This window comes from Myiozetetes cayanensis, unplaced genomic scaffold, assembly GCF_022539395.1.
Source record: "Myiozetetes cayanensis isolate MyiCay16 unplaced genomic scaffold, myiCay2020 scf17, whole genome shotgun sequence".
Taxonomy (NCBI): domain Eukaryota; kingdom Metazoa; phylum Chordata; class Aves; order Passeriformes; family Tyrannidae; genus Myiozetetes; species Myiozetetes cayanensis.
In genome coordinates, this window is record NW_026087378.1 from 2,121,478 (window position 1) to 2,138,985 (window position 17,508).

The 17,508-nt window shown below is 40.2% G+C and overlaps 1 protein-coding gene across 16 annotated transcripts in view; it reads right to left on the reverse strand.

Annotated features, from left to right (window-relative positions):
• The window catches only part of TENM2 (teneurin transmembrane protein 2), a 617,318-nt gene that overhangs the window by 34,254 nt on the left and 565,556 nt on the right, over nt 1-17,508 (reverse strand). For all 16 annotated transcript variants that reach the window (XM_050312365.1, XM_050312379.1, XM_050312377.1 and 13 more), the window contains 4 exons: nt 8,228-8,438; nt 3,658-3,777; nt 1,465-1,726; nt 558-825 (listed from right to left, as the gene is read on the reverse strand). In XM_050312365.1, the coding sequence (XP_050168322.1) occupies nt 558-825; nt 1,465-1,726; nt 3,658-3,777; nt 8,228-8,438 (861 nt within the window). The remainder of the gene's footprint in view (nt 1-557; nt 826-1,464; nt 1,727-3,657; nt 3,778-8,227; nt 8,439-17,508) is intronic.

The following is a 17,508-nucleotide window of genomic DNA, read 5'->3' on the forward strand; positions in this document are numbered from 1 at the left end:
TTTTTAGCACTGTTGTATCAAAATTATTCTGATACTCAATGAAAACTGAAAAATATTATGATGATCACTCTTTTTCCCACCCACTAAAACCAAGCAAACTAAAAATAGCTACAGAACTACAAGACTGAACAGCATTAGAGGAACAGCGTTTTCATTTCAAATGTGTTATACCACAAGAGACTACAATAATGGCATGTGTGAAAACCCAAGTGCTCTGCAGACTGTCAGCCATGAGGATCATTTCTTAACTGAAAGAAAACAGAAACATAATGATGGACTAGGTTTCACCTAAGTTCCTGTGTCCAGTTTTTCCTATTTCCTGGTCTAAACCTTCTAAGTCAGGTACCAATCAGGAAACAAAGGCATGGTGATGGATTTTAGACCCTCTGAATATGATCTTTAATGTGTAAAAGAACAGTAATACAAAGATAAACTGTGTCAGGGAGACAAGAACTGTTCAGTCTGTACTTGCTCCTCCACAAGAATCTCTTGCAGTTTTCCTGTTTAGAATTACAGGAGTCACCTGAAAGTTTTGGAGCTTGTATGAGCTGACTTACCTACAGCATCTGACAACCCATACACCTTCTGACCATATGCATCTGTTTTGTCCCAGATAAATGTATATGCCAAGTTGGGAGATGCCTGAAACGATTTTTGAAATAAATGCCCTTCAACCGCCACCATCAAATGAACTTTGATGAGATTCAGAGGCACAAGGGTCTGAGTCATGATGATCTTCAGTAAGGATTTGTATCCAGCAGTACGGGAACTCAGGTAGCTGAGCTTTATACTAGAGCCAGGGATCTCAATTTCTTCATGAAGAACCTGAACAGGAAAAGAATCAAGCATTTCATGTTAGTGATTTTTATTTTTACTTTTTAATATCACCTTGCATAGTCTTATGAACTTATGACCTTCTGCTACTGGGAATGGCTGTCCTCAAAGCAGTGCAGTGACACAGTTCAGCTGACATTTCTGACAAATAGTTATTGGGTGTCTGGGTACACATTCTTTTTAAGTACAAGTATTTTTACTGCAAGTTATATGCAAGGGAAACATGACAAACACAGTCACAGGAACCCCCAACTTGCACTCACAGTATAAAGACTAACTGAATACAGTGTAACAACAGTACCAGGGCAGTTTTCCTTTGTCCTAAGTTGTAAACAAGGAAACAGTTGTGGTTGGCACCACATGCCAATCCTTTGCAAAATTCTCTTGAACAACCTAAGCTGTCAACTGAAATACAGAGATATACTTGATATATTGTATGATAGTGGGATAGTGCAAGGTAGTCAAAGATAAATGTGTCTGGGTGACACAAACCTGGGATATCTCCTGCAGCCCTCACTAGAATACCTGGTACCTGTCAGAACAAATGCAGCTCTACAGAGGCATTTGCTGCAGCAATTGCAGGGACATGGTGACTGATTTCTGTACCCTTTTCACTCCCACTGTTCTTACCTGGGTTTCTGGCACGATGGGATTCCGGCTGGGAGCGTCACTGAAGAAAGTTGAAAGCGGTGATGAAATGATGACTGGGTCAGGACGGACAAAACCACTCAGATCACAGCTGGGAATGGAGTTCTCCTCTGTCTTCATCACAAGTGTGTCCATGGCATAGAAGCTATTCCATGGCAGCCACACTGTCCTTTCCTGACTCATAAACGGGGCCCGTTCAAAGTGCAAGGTCAGGGAAGCTCCACCATTTGCAACCAAGTCAAACCTAGAAAAATGTGGCCTTTAGAAGTGACAAGACTGAATAATTCCAGTAATAACATTCCTGGCTAATGACACAGAGGTACACCTATGGCCATGGGTATATGCCTGGTTTTGACTGGTATGGGGTTAATTTTCTTCCTAATAGCTGCCTGAGTTTTGGATTCAGGGTGACAACAATGTTGGTAACACAGGGGTGTTTTTGTTATTGCTGAGCAGTGCTTACACAGAGTCAGGGACTTTCCTCCTCCTCACCTCACCCCACCAGAGGGCAGAATGTGGGTGCACAAGGAGTTGGGAGGGGACACAGCTGGGACAACTGACCCCAAATGACCCAAGGGATATCCCAGGCCACACTAGGGGAGAAGCTGCTCCAGATCTGGCTGGGCATTTCTTTCCCTTTTCGTTATTTTCCTTTTCATTAGAATTTATTATGATTACTATTTTATTTCAGTTAATAAACTGCTTTTATCTCAACCCACGAGTTTTCTTACTTTTACCTTTCTGATTCTCTCCCCATCCCACTGGAGGTGGGGAGAGGGAGAGGACCATGAATATGTTTTAAATGTCATGCTTCAAATGATCAATAATGGGATGTGAATCTCTGGCAACTAAACAGCTGAAAACCAGCCAACACAAGCAATGATTTGAAGTCACCTGGACAAACCTCATTCTGATATAAAATCTGCATTAAATAATTCAAAAAATGCCCAACAGACAAACCACCACATTTATTATTACAAGCCCCTTAAACAGAATAAGCAGAGAAGCCAAGTTCATTCTGAGCTGGACAACTAATTATCCATTTCCTGAAAGACCCTGTCCATCAAGCACAGAATAGGACAGGTGGCAGTAAGAGAATCGTAATGAGAAGTGTTCTACAAACAAGAATCCCTGTCCCCAGGATAACTGATCTGTCATTTTTCAGGGATATTAGGTGTTTACTCCCAACTCCCTACACAACCACAGCAGCTATGTGGAGCTGCACAGGTGTTTGAAATCTGGCCTTAAGGAGTAAAATGCTTCCAGGTTGTTCTAACAACAGAAGCAGGTATCAGTTGTTCCATGTAAATGCTGGCAATGTAACAAATTACTCAATGACTTCAACAATTTATTCAGTTTTAAATATAGTTCATCTCACCATTTACTGAAGTATTAAACCACTGAAATCAGCATTATACTTTTATTATAACAGATTAATATTCTGAGAAATGTGGCACTTGAATACTCCCTATAGTTCAGTTGACTCATATTAATTATTTCAATTCAATTGTTTGTATGCATGATCAAGATAAAACGGCAAATGTTTACAATGCCTGTGTCAGATAGATTGTTTTAGGTACCACAGCCAGTAAACCAGATAAACCATGACATACTGACTTTTGTTTATCTGAATCTGTGTGCATTTCAAATAAGCTGATACAAGGGGGAAAGAGCACTTTTTTGCACAGCAGGAAATTGTCTAAATATATTCAATTAGAATCTTTTGATTACATTCTACCCTGAAGAAACTCAAAAGAGAGTGGATCTTCAAAAGGAAAGAGAGGCAGAAGGGAACTTTTAACAAAATATACTATTCTATAATGATAATTTTTTTTTTCCTGGAAGTGTTAGCCTGCATTGCATTTTAAAATAAAATATTTCTGGTCTCAGCTGGATATTGCTGTAGTCCACAAATGTTTTCATAGATAAAGAGCAATTTATCTGAAAGGAGTCTGCCTGCTAACACGTCATTACCAGAAGTCAGCCTGTTCGTATTTACATGCAGTTGGTGTTCAAAATGCCACGTGAAAAATTACTTTTGTGTTTACTTAATAGCTCTTTGCCCTGGGAGGAAGGCAATGCCTGATACCACACGGTTCCACTAGATCACACCATCTGTTAACCAGCAAAGACACCACATATGAAAGAGGGGCTCAATGAACAGGAGACACTCACGTGCCATCCTGACGAGTGATGGTGTAGCCGTACTTTGGATACTTGACAAACGACACGTTGACCCCAACTAGAGGAGTTCCATCTGTAGTCACCACTTGGCCTCTTATGAGAGACACAAGACTGAAAAAAAGAAGGAGAATTAAAGGTATTAATCACAAAAGGGAAGTTATGTTGTTTGTAAGCGGAGCAGTGGAACACTTGTGCCTCATTTAGTCGAAATCCAATTTTCTCCAGAGATTTTTCAAATATTGAGGAGCCACAATGTTGCCCAGCTCCCTCTGTACACCTTAATCAAGACTCTGTTTATCTATGCAGTGAGATGTGTATACAGAATGGGAGTCAGTGCTTTCCTTGTCTAACAAGGCTTTGCCTCATTGTCTAACGAGGCTTTGCAGCGTAGAAATCTCCCTCACATTCAGCCAGGCCAGAGCTGTGACCCTGCAGCCCCACTAGAGCTCAAAAACCTCCCTGTGTACAATAACGTGCCTGTGGGTGCCTAATACACTTGAAAAATATGGTGCAATGCCATATCTTTTTTCCTCCACAATCCAATTCTCCAAGTTAAGGTTCCCATGCCCTTGTCCTACGGAATGACTGATGTTCCTACACCACATTCGGTCCCGATTTGGAACCCTTCGCTTTGCACTTTGCCAGCAGGAGGAAGGATTTGGTTTTAAGGCCATCTTTATGCACAGGCAAAACAAAGAGTTTTCTCAGCCAGCAGGATAAGCAGCTTTGCTCAACCTAAGGGACGTGAAGATGAGCTCTCCCTCCAAGGGGCACAGTGGTTTTTTTCTCTTTGGAGAGTGCATGTTAAGTGCACAGCGGGCAGAAAGTGCTGCTGCTCCCAGCTGGAGATGAGTCTCCAGCCCCTGGCTCCTTTCCCTTCCTCCTTCCCTGTACCCTGAGAGAAGCAGATTGGTGGGGGTGGAAGCTGCTTGGTAAAAGGGAGAGGGAAAAGAAAGAGCTCGTTGTAGATGGCTTCCATTTCTACACTGGAAATGTGAAAACAGGACAAGTCGACCTGGGAAACAGGGAGAGAGTTCAGTCCTCTTAACCCATAACCTCAGGGATCCCAACCCCACATTTTCCTAACTGTATTGTACTGATTATTTAAAAACTACTTCCTCGTATTTTTATTCCAAACAGGTACAATATTTTCTTCAATAAAAGAAACAAATTAATGAAAATGAACCATTTCTGTTACTTTTCTTTTAGAACTTTCAACTGCTTCTTGATCCTTCAGGTCAAATTTTAATTTGCAAAATAACATTTCATATCAGAATATGGGATTTAATAGAAATTGCTACTTGCTAAGAAAAATCTACTTGGAAACATATTGGACAAAGATAATTGCCTTGGCATTATTCATTTTGCTTGAAATATTTAATGTTATAAACACTGAGAAATAGTTGCAGGAAGAAAGTCACTCAAGCTTCTCTAGGGGAAGTGTGCAGAAAGTAGATTTAGAAAGAAATCATCATATGGCAGAAGAGAATGAGTAATGTCATGACTTAATTTTTTTCTACCTTAAATTTTAATATTTCAGGAAATAATGTGAATAAAATATTTTGGTCAATAATCTTCCTTTTCATTTCTAAAATTCTAGAATCAAGAACACAATGGATATTAAAAAAAGGTAAAATGTAGTTAAAATCTGGATTTATAAGAAGCTATATTTTGACTAATAGTCACACATAGGACAACCTTTCTTTGGTAATCTTTTAAAAGTGTAACTTACAAATTAAGCTGATACACGAAGTGCTTTTCCTTTTTGTTTAACAAGGAATTTAAATGTGTAAAAAGGTAGCTTTTGTGTTTCTGAAAACTTCATCTTGTTTCTGCACAGAAATGATTAATGAGACTTAAATATTTTTGCAAACAATAAATTTTGTTTTTATTGCTTTAGCAGGGTAGGAAATAACTTTTTCTTATTCTAAGACTGGAAAAAAATAATAACCACTATTTTGCTCCACTTTTTCCTGTCTCTCAATGGAATGAGAGCAAACAGAGCCAGTATCTTTCATGGGAGCTAATTCTTGGGACTATGGCAGCTTCAGTATATGTAAAACTCAGGAGTCTAACCCTGTGGCACTTTTAAAAAGTCAAAAACCTTAGTTTTAAAACTTACATTTTGACACTATACAATAATTTGCCTAAAACTGCTACCAAAAATAACAGCTGAGCTGCAGAATTATCAAAAGCACCTTCACAACTTAGAGGTTAAGGCAAATTTTAACGTCATTAATATGCCATTTACACAGTTATGCTAAAATCTGCAGTGTACTTCAGAGGAATAAAATAGAAGTAAGACTCCTGCCACCAGGAACCCTGGAAAACATATTTAAAAAAAAAAAGAAATCTATAATTTCAGATGAGATTTTTTTCAAGGGAGCCTCAGGACTGAACTGTCAGCTCCTGCTTAGCCTAAAGCTCTAATTCATAGAACCATAGAACGGTTTGGGTTTGAAGGCACCTTAAAGATCATCTTGTTCCAATACCCTGCCATGGGCAGGGACACCTTCCACTATCCCAGGTTGCTCCAAACCCCATCCAACCTGGCCTTGGACACTTCCAGGGATGGGGCAGCCACAGCTTCCCTGTGCCAGGGTCTTACCACCCTCACAGGGAAGATTTTCTCCCTAGTATCTAATTTAAACCTACTCTCTGTCAGTTTGAAGCAATTTCCCCTTGCCCTGCCACTCCAGGCCCTTGTGAATAGTCTCTGTCCATGTTTCTTGTAGGTTCTCTTCAGGCACTGGAAGGCCACAGTTAGGTCACCCCAAAGCTTCTCTTCTCCAGACTGAACAATCCCAACTCTCCCAGCTTTTCCTCCCAGCAGAGCTGCTCCATCCCTCTGATCATCTTGATGCCTCCTCTGGATCCAGCACTGATCCAGCACTTGTTAAACATCATGAGATTCCTGAGGGTCACTGCTCGAGCTTGTCCAGGTCCCTCTGGATGATATCCCTTCAAGTGTGTCACTGCACCCCTTAGGCTGTCAACAGCTTAATTCTTAGGCTGTTTTAAAGACTCCAATTCATATCTACACTTAAACAGCTTGATTATTTCTAATACAAATTCTGATATTTCTTGGATGGCATAACAATGTCTGCACAGCACTGCAGCCATCTAGAAATTTGGAATGATAATCACCTGCTTCTGTAAAACACTTGAAGATCTCAGAATGAAGTGTTGGATCATGTTAATAACACAGCTAAACATTATCAGGTGATAGTGAAATACAGACACAGGGAATACACCCATTTTCATTCCACAGAGCATAAGGAGGTAATGGCTTGAGCTTGGTCAGCATCCAGTACATAACAGGAAACTTCTGGCTTCTTTCTACTTGAGGAAATATTGCTGGTGGTAACTCATAGCCCAGCATTGTACTAACCAGTCTGTGGACTATTTACTTTTTATACTATAGCCTGCATTACTTTTTGAACAAATTATTCAGCCTCATGAATTAGTAAGCTTCTCTCTTGTCTTGTTTTCCTTTTCACAGAACTCTGCAGAAAATTGCATGAATTCCCCCATCTTAATTTTACAGAGCTGATAAAAAAAGATCACAACAAATTTCAGTGAAAATAGAATTATTTTTTTCTCTTTTTTTTTCCTTTCAAACAACTCCATGTATGTATGCATGGAGTACTTTACAGAATAGCATAAAATCTATCTAATGCAGAGCAGGATCCAGAAGGGACTTTGTGATGGAATATGGAAATGATTGTGCTGTTTGAGCAGTACAGGAACGAATACAGTGGGGACCTGCCTGATGTATCCAGAAACATTATGATCCTTGTTTTACAGACAAATATTGAGGGACCTGCTCTACATCACCCATTAAGCCTGTAATGGGATCCTGACTGAGAGAACAGTTTCCTGTAACGAAATCCAATCTTTTGGGCGTTATCTCAAATTATGTTCTTTCTTAAGCTTTAATTTTGGTGATATGAACATAATTAACATATTATATAATACCAATCTTCTTGTAAGCATACAATGGCATCAAATATCAATTAATGATGTGCTGGCTTTTAGATTCATTACAAATATATAATTAATAATCACAGGAACAACAAGCTTAGGAAAAAACAAACAAGAAGAAAAAGAACACTTAGATGTATTGATGATACAAGTAAAATGGCTTTATATAAGGAATAAATAATAAAACTCCCTAAGTTAATGTATCTTTAAATTTATTTGAAATGTTATTCCGCTATTGAAACTTGTGTTAATGGTACTAAATAAAACACAATCTCTTTTAACTGGAAACTACTTTGCATTTCCCTTGGTCTAGACTGCAGTCTTCATAAAATATAAATCCCAGAACCTCCTGCTCAGTGGAAGGAACCTTCTTCTAGGTGTTGCCAATACGTTAAAATACTAATAAAAGCTAATAAAACTCAGTTTGTGAAACAAAGCCCACGTCACAAACTGCAACAGAGTGTGATCAGGGCAAACATGAAGCACCTGAAGGCAGCATCTCACGTTAAAACACGAATAAAATCGTTGGGAGAAATTCTCAACTGCACAGATCCAGTGCCACATTCATAGCTGCTACCTGCTGTTGAAGGGATTTTCTCCTGGGATGATGTGAGTGCTGTCCTTCCCCACCAGGAGCTTGATTCGATCATAGAATGACTTCACAGCTGGTGCTCCAGAGTGGCTCTGCTGGATGATGTCCAGGGGGTCCCGCGAGCCCCGGCACAGGAGGCTGTTCTGACAAGTGGCCTGGAGGCAGCAGTCTGGGTCCAGGCAGTCCACCAAGCCATCTGAAAGGTAACAATCCTCACGTTCAGCCAGCTGCACGGCACTGCTGAGCTGTAATATCCAATGGAAAACTGAAGGCACTGGGAAAAACTTAAAGCTCACTATTCATAACATGTCTGTGCCCTAAAACTGGTAATTGAGCCAATGGTGCAACGAGGATGAGGCTTTTGAGCACACTGCTTAGACACCTACAATTAATGTAACACAGAATTTACTGACTTGGGAACACAAGGATCATCCAGTCCAACCCTTAGCCCTGCACAGGACAGCCCCAAGAGTCACCAATGTTAGATGAGGATCAATCCCAAAGTAATCTGTTAGGCGCTGGAATTAGGAAGAAGGAAGTGGTAGGAATAAAGGATTTTTGGTTTAGTTTATTTGCCTGGTGGGTTTTTTGTTTGTTTCCTTTTGATTGGTTGTTTTTTGTTTTGTTTTTGTTCCCCCCTTTTGTTTGTCTGTTTGGGTTTTTTGTTTGTCTCGAGAATTACACTGTTTCATTTGAGTTGTCCTGTTTGGGGAGTTGAGAGGAAAGGGGGGTGACAGAGTAAGTTATCATTACCTAAGTAAAACAGAAATGAAATTGTAGCCATTTTGGCAATTCAGAGGGAAGTGCTGCTGGAACTCCCACCTCCCATAGATATCTCAGAATTTATGTGCGTGCTTAGTTAAGGAAGGATCAGCCTCAGAGTTGGCGGGTTCAGTCATCATATTGCATATCAGGTTGTTCATCAAGAATATTTCTTAAGGTGTATTTTTAAGAAAAAATAGAATTTTAACATCAGAAATTAAAATGGAGTCAATGGGAAGATCGATCTGTATACTTAAAAAATAACAACTGACTATTTTTAGCACATAGAGTAACAAGTTAGCATCATCCTTTCCTTTGGTATCACCATTTAACTATGTTCTCTCAATAGAGTTCTACTGTAATTTAGAAATTAATAACCATTTATTTTAAAACATTATCATCTCTAACAATTTAGAAACATTTGTTTGTTCATCTTCTCTGGCAAGAATCAGGCATTCAGTCTGCAATCTATTTATGTCTGTAAACCTTCAGAGTCTCTCCAAGGTGTATTAATCTGATTTTTTCAATATAAATACGGCAAGGGCATACATTGAACACCATACAAAATAAAGAGCATTCCAGGGAAGCTGACAAAAGTACATTTATGTAAGATCATGACTCATGCATTTTCAAGATTTTCAAATGCACAACAGACCTGCACAGTGATAACTGAAAAAACAACAACAAAAAGAAAAAAAAAACCAACCCAAAACTATAAAAAACTTTCTTATTTTACCATTAGCCTTGTATTTCCATTGTGTGTGCCTAAAATGACTGTGTCTGATTTAAAACCAAAAATTGCCCAGGTATGCTGGCAATGTTTCAGTCAGGCCTCCAAAGACATTTAAGTCAGACAAAGCACCTTGTTGTGAGAGCTGCATGTTGCTTTAAGGTCAGCCGCCTATTCACATCAAGAGCTCCATTTATCTTGAAATCCTTTCCAACGTGGCCGTAGGAATTTTCTGTTTTGCCACAGTCCATTTTCCACCCACTTTATATAATCACTCTGAGGACATCAGGAGCTTCAGTTCAGGGTACAACTCAAGGCACTTTTCCTATCAAGCTCTGAGAACTTTTTCCCAGTATCCTGCATTCCTGTTCAGTTTGTGAGAACCTTGCAACTACGAACTTAGAGCTGCCCACTGTTTAGTCCACTCAGTTCTTTTACTCAGACGACCACCAGGCAAAAAAAAAATCCCATCAACACACCAGAAATAACTGAGGCAAAACCACAGGGTATAAATTTTACATTTACACATTGCAGCTGCATCGTATTTTTGCTCTACCTGTTGTTAGAGGTGAGCACAAGTTACACCCGCAATGACCTCATCACGCAGCAGATTATGAGATGCCGTAACCAAACCCTTCTGATGACACCATGAACTCTGAATGGGCATATCAATCTCCCAGCCTCCTGTCAGTCATGAGAATCACATCTTTATGCTCACGAGCCCCCCTGGATATCGCCTGACATTGCAATCTCCAGTAAATTACCCTGCCACTGCCAATCTCACCGTTATCTCACAAACAATCAAGCAGGCAATCAAACTGCTCTGAATTGCCAGTTCAGGACCTGGGAGGCTGGAAATGTCTCCATTCAACACCAGGGAGAAACCTGCCTGTGATGCCTCTCATGTAAGAAGGTTTCAGGGCAGTTATGTGAATTCAGACCCGCACGCTTTCAGCTGGCTGCAACAATATTTACAAAAGACAGGCACAGAGCATAACAAATAAAAACAATTCACTTGTTTAGAGCATTATTATTCATAATATATGGCTATATTCCCCTACACTAATTTAATCCCAGATGACTGGATTCAGGAGTTAGGATATTCTTACCCTATGTGAACTAGTTGATCCAGCTTGTTGCAACAGCAGCACTGAGTTCTGGATGTGTTCAGCACACCCAGCCAGACTCCAGGCACTGCTGGTATCAAAGGCTCACACACCACTGTGCTGGCCACATTCACAGTTGTTGCTATTATTGACTTTGCTGCTCTCACATCTCTGACTCTATGCATGAAAATGTCAGCCTATATCAGTTTTTGTTCATGTTTAGTTCATCCAGACTATTATCACAGAATGACTGAGGCTGGCAAAACTTCTGGAGGTCACCTGGTCCAATCCCCCTGCTCAAGCAAGGCTACCAGAAGCCAACTGCCCAAGTCCATGCCCAGACAGCTTTTGAATATCTCCAAGGTTGGAGACTCCACAAGCTCTCTGGGCACCTGCTCCAGTGTTCACTCACTGCACAAAGAAGTGTTTCCCAGAACACATTTGTGCCTGGGATTGTGTCTCCTCATGTGCAGGACCTTGCACTTCATGAAGTTTCTTCCAGCCCATTTTTCCAGCCATATGGTACCATTACATATGAAGTAAATTGTTACAAAATCATTTATTTGCATTAGACTCAGTTGATTTAAATAAGGGCTAGGAAAAAAAGAGTACTTTCTGTATGAGAAACTCTGCCATTAGCATGAATTTTAATTAGAATTCAGAACTTGTGTTTTTAATATATGTTTCAGAGCTTGTAGTCTTCCAGATTTCCTCAGGTACGCTGAATTATTTATAAAGTTAATTCAATGACAAAACTCTCACCATGCACCTCCCCAAAATATTGCTGCTCTTCATGGCATACATATCTGAGCCTAAAGTGGGCAGTTAATAGCTCTCTGCAACTCTGCATGCTAAAGGGAAGAGACTGGAGAGGGAGTGAAGATGGTGCTGAACCTCCCCCAATAATGTCAGACCAAAAGAAGTCCTGACCCGGCCTTAACTGAGAAGAAGGAAAGAGGAAATTTTGATCTAATTTAAACTGGCAGCACAGGATTAACTCTCCGTTGCTGTTCATGGTTCTGAATTCCCAAATCTTTTCAGAAACCAAGCAAGTGGCAGTGTTCCTCTTGAAGACTTCACTTCTGCTACTGGATACACACATTTCTTGACTTTCCACAAGCTTCTTGGCAGACTTTGCTATGCAGCAAAAAGAAAACTTCAAAGCATTACATGTAAGCAGACTAACCTCCCTGTGCATGCCATATTTGAGAGGGCTTTATTGTTGTGTTCCTCTTGACCATCCTTACAAGGACTAAAAAGCTCTCAGTAGGAATAGTGATATATTTTGCTGCTAATGTATTTAGAACCTCTCAGCATCAGTTTTCCTTCACCACTGAATATACCTTCTCACCACTTCCAGGCAACTGGATGCCAGAACTGTGCTACACCTTTCTGCAGAAAGTTGATGCTTGAACTACTGGGGTTTTGTTAAACCCCTGTGAGTAAATCATCTTTAGTTTACACACTTCTCCAAACACTGGTAGGTTGTGCTTCAGGTTCAATTCATGATACAGGTTAGAAATGAGTGAACTATGACTTGATATCCAGCTGCTTGAGAAAATGCTTTCTGTACCCAGCAGGGGACAGTTCTGCTTCCATCCCAAAACTCCTGAGCCCGTGCTCAGCAGAGGGCATCCTTACACTTCACTAGCTGCAGGAGCTGGGGACTTTCAGAGCCTAATTCCTGGAAATTTTTCTTTTTCCAATAAACATTTCAGACTGATGATTAAAATGGAGGTGGGGAGGAGGGGGGGGGAACAGCAGCTACTACGAACCCTGAGGGCAAAAGGGTCTTTGATCATTCTAAGGGCAAATTAGTTAATTTATCATGATCCGATTTTAATTATGTGCAGTATTAATATACCCAAGGTGAAAGAATTAGAGATGCTCTATCAGATTATCAAAAGAGTAGGTCTTCTCTCTGCCAACACAGAAATATTTTAATTGAGCTCTAAAATTGCATGCAGAACTGCTTCCACAGGCTGGCTATGCCACAGCCCAGTATATCTTATTACCAGGAAGTTTTATCTAATATTTAACCCAAATTTTCACACTTTTCAAGCCTGATCTAATTACTGTCAGCTATACTGGCATATATCATTCAAAATAATTCCTCAGAAGTTCCTGGTGCTAACAAGAAAGGAAATGCTTCTATTCCTGTTCCAGCCCTGTTTCCTCAAATAGCCAAACTGGAAAGTCTCTGTGTAAACTGTCAGGACATCCATTATACCACTGCCTTTTACAGCTAACTGCGAGTACAACAGAGTATTTTTGTAACCAAAGCTGCCTTTCAGGAAAAGCTGGATCTAAATCCCATATTTTGGTGAAGTAGAATTAACCTGGATTCTGTGTAATGCTGGGTGTGCCTCCAAAAACTCCACAATGAGGGTATAAAGACGGGTATAAAGAGGCACTGTAGTGATTGCCTTATGCAATATGTCAAAAGAAATAGGATCTTAAAAAGTAATGTACCCTCTCACATTCCTCAAAATACCATCTGTAATACTTTAAAGCACCCTGGAATATGGAAGTGGTCAAGCACCAGCCCCACTTCCCTTGTCCACTCAGGATCCCTCTGTTGCCCAGAGCTCTGGTAGCCAGGAAAACCCTCATCCCTGAGCTGGAAGACGAGAACAACCTGAAAAAACCGTGTTTGTTCAGCCCCAGTGAACACAGACACCTACATGGACTAAACCATGGAATTTGCAGCCCCTGAATTTCTTCCTTTCTCCTCTCCATGAGTTGTAAGAGCATTGTGGGAACACGTCCCGTGAGGGGCAGAGGCAGGATAAGCTGACTAATGTGTGCAGAGGCGATTAGGGGCTGACACCGAGTTAGAACAGAATCACACACAAGCACACTCATTAGCTCCTGTCAAACTTACATAACATCTAGCTTTGATACACACTTTATACCCCAGCCCACATGACTCACCCTTGGCCCCCATCCACAGCAGATTTCAACTACTGATTGCAGTTAATGCTCTAAAACTGACTATTGTAGAGGTTCTGGGAAGGTATTTTCTGCACCAAGAGTATTCTGGGTATTTATATTGAGAACTTCATAAAATCTTTTGTCTGTGCTGAATTAGAGACCCCCGCTGAGGCAATGCTTGTTGAGGCAAGCTAAATTACATGATTTGCTTTTGTGCTGTGAAATACTTGTATTATCTTAAATGTCACGAGCCTGATGCAGTATCAAGTCAAAGGATTTGTAATTTTCTAAAAGCAATTTTTTTCTAAATGTTTATTGCAGGAAGACACTTCTCTTTTCCTTCTATTTTCCTTCTGTCTAATTTCAGAGATGAGTTTTCTAAGACAACTCAAATAAACAGCCTTTCAATCAGTCAAGTGCACTGTCCTGACAGTGAACTTCTCTAGAAATGTATTTTTCTCATGAATTGAAGAGATTTCATACTGGAGCAGATAGCTGACTTTCCCTCATTCATTATCTTTAATGTATTGTGCCAAACAGAATTACCACCAACTGTACTTCTTGGTGGGGTTACAGCTATAAAGCAACAAACCGAAGGGCAAAATTTGCCTTCTGAGAGATGCACATCTCTCTTTGGAAAGCCAAGTGGAAAATAAATTAAAATGTATTTTAGAAAGAATGTCCCACTTTGCATAACAAATAAGAAATTCCTCATTCTATTTAGCTTAGTATTCTGTACTGCTGTGGGTCGCTTCCTTTCCTTCCCCTCCCAATTTTAGTCCAGATAATTACATTTGGAGGAGAAATGCGATCTGGGAAGCGATAATAAGCAGTGATTGCATTTAAGTCTTTTTTTTTTTAAATTCTTTTTTTTTTTCTTTTAACCTGCCTGCACCTGTCCTCTCCCATCCTGATGAAATCTGAAACAAACCAATTTAGCAAAATTTTGGTTATTTTCTGTTTTTCTTTCTCTGAGATTACACAACTGTATTGCCAATAAAAAAGTATCAAAATTGGTAATTTTAAAAAATGCAAAAGGTGGAAGAAGAGAGAAAGAAGGAAAAGAAAAGCCTAGAAGAGCGACCCCAGTGGGAAATACGGGCTCCTGACAAGGTTCCTTCTGCAGAGGTTCTTAAATAACTCTCCTAAGTTATCCCAGGATGCTCAGGACAAAGACCCCTCAAACATGATGGGTATGAACTGCATCCAACACCTATTGAAACTATTCTTTAGAAAAGATATAGGAGTTTTTCTGTGCATTATACTGTCTAATGTACCTGGAGGCACTGTGAAGTCTAAGGTGAAATCTAGTTACACACAATTTAGGGAGATGCTAAAAACATTTTTCAATTTAGGAACAAGTAAATTATGACAAAGTTATTGCAAAAAGACGGGTATAAAGAGACACTGCAGAGATTTCTTTATGCAGTATGTCAAAAGAAATAGGAATTTAAAAAGTAACATATCCTCTCCCATTCCTCAAAATACCACCTGTAATGCCTTAATTTCCTAAAATAAATCCACAGTGAACTAAATGAGTTATATGTGTCTATTGGGGGGATTATATATTGTAAGCACAATTATAGGTCTTAAAATAAAGCTATTTCTAATCCCTCCAAAAGATGCTTAATAACGATTAGATTACTGAGGAACTGATTAAGGAGAGATATTGGCTTTAAAAGTGGTCAGAGCGAGTAAATTCTGTAACCCAAACATTGTTGGAAACAGAAGCACTTTCCAATTTAAAGAGATCTTAGAAGTGATACAGTGCCAGAATCTCCTTCCTTTTCAGCCAGGCTTCCCCCTTATAGACAAATAAATAAATAAACAGATAAATAGGAGACTTTCAAGTTTTTTCAGCAAAGTAACCTACGCACCGTAGTAAACATAAACAAGGTTATGCTGAATCACAAAATCACAGAATGGTTTGGGTTGGAAGGGACCTTAAACACCATCTTTTTCCATCCCCCCTGCCATGGGCAGGGACACCTTCCACTAGCACAGGTTGCTCCAAACCCTGTCCAACCTGGCCTTGGACACTTCCAGGATGAAGACCTAGTTAAGCCCATATCTCTATTTGACCTGTGATGGTGAGGACAAATGCAGGTCCAGTGCCACCTCAGGTCATGCCCAGCTCCACCTGAACAGCCCTAGGAGGACAAAACAGTTTTGGGCACCTCTCCTCTCTCTGCTCTGGAATCCCATTTTATTTATATGAGTAATCCACACTGACATCTCATTTAAAATGAAGATTTTTGAGTCTCAACAAGACAGGGACACATCTGCCCCTTATAGGAATAAACCAACTAAAGAGCATTAAACTAAAACAGAACGAAAATATTAAGTATAATCTTTCATTTTTCTCTTTTTGAACTACGGTGTGGAGTTTGCATTGTGGCAGATAATAAGACAAAGCAGGACAAATGGGAATCCCTCTGGAGTCAGTGGTAATGCTCTTCCTGACATCCATGAAATGAAGACTTGGCCCAAGGCCTTTGAATCTGATTGTGAGGTACAATTACAACAGGAATGGCTGAACAGGGAGAGAGCTCCAAAATATGTTAAATTTGCTGCCACATGGGGAAGAATGGAAGACAGAAAATGATAGTTTCTTTCAGTGACATGCTGAAGGAACTGCACTTTAACAGCATACATAGATGGACAGAAAGGAAGGAGGTTCAGCTGTCCAAAGAAGGACCCCATCTAGGCAAAAAAAAAAAAGTATTTTGAGCTCCCCTACTGCCTTCTGAAAGAACAGCTTGTGTCTTCAGTACTACTCCAGAATTACCTGTCTATGTTAACAGAGTAGTGTTGCTAATGGAGCAGCAAATGAGCTCAACACTTTGCTGCAAATAAACTCAGCTGAGTTTCAAATGAAAAGAGTGACTGGGAGGAGAGGCAATTTCTTTAACTTCCAATAATCTTGCATTTTATGTGAAACTTGGGGTTCTGGTAACTAGCTGGATCTTTAGCATTGATTCCCACAGTACAGTTTTCAGCTTTGTCTAATGAGAAAACTTAATTTTATCTGTTCCTTTCTGTACAGAGTCACAATAATGTAAAGATGCAGTTCAAAGCACAGAGCACACATCCCTTCCAGCCTCTCCATTCCTGCATGTTCCCCTACAAACACACAGGTCACAGGACACATTCCTGGCCAGGTGTGTGGTGATCCAGACACATAAAGAGCAGTACAGCTCAGGCAAAGGCAGAACTGCCCTCTGAGATATTAAGCATTAAGTGATTAATGCTATACTTGAGTTTTGTTGTAGCTCCTGTGACAGTTTGACAAACTGATGGTGATGACAATGGCTCTGTCCTCACAGTGCATATTGGAAAGGACCCCATGCTGTCTCAAAGACATCTGAAACTCAAAACACAACCAAGCAAACTGCAACTGCAAAAATCACCAGGGCACGAGAGAGACCGAAGAGCTCTGCAGTGCCTCAGCCCGTGGGTAACTCAGCCTGTGCCAGCTACAACACACAGGGTGGCAAAATCAAAGTGTCTGTGGTTTTTCAGGTGTGCCTGGCAAGTGTGTGGGGGAACAGCAGCTGAACAGGTGTTGAACAGCACCTGAGCTCCCTCATACAAGCACTCTATAGAAACACAATAAGGATGAGACTGTGAGAGAGCAGGAATGATTGCTGAATTAAAGTGCTGAGCTCAGGGTCAGAAGACAAGAGGATTCATTTCCGCCTTTATCATAAAATTCCCCATGTGAAAATGTGTGG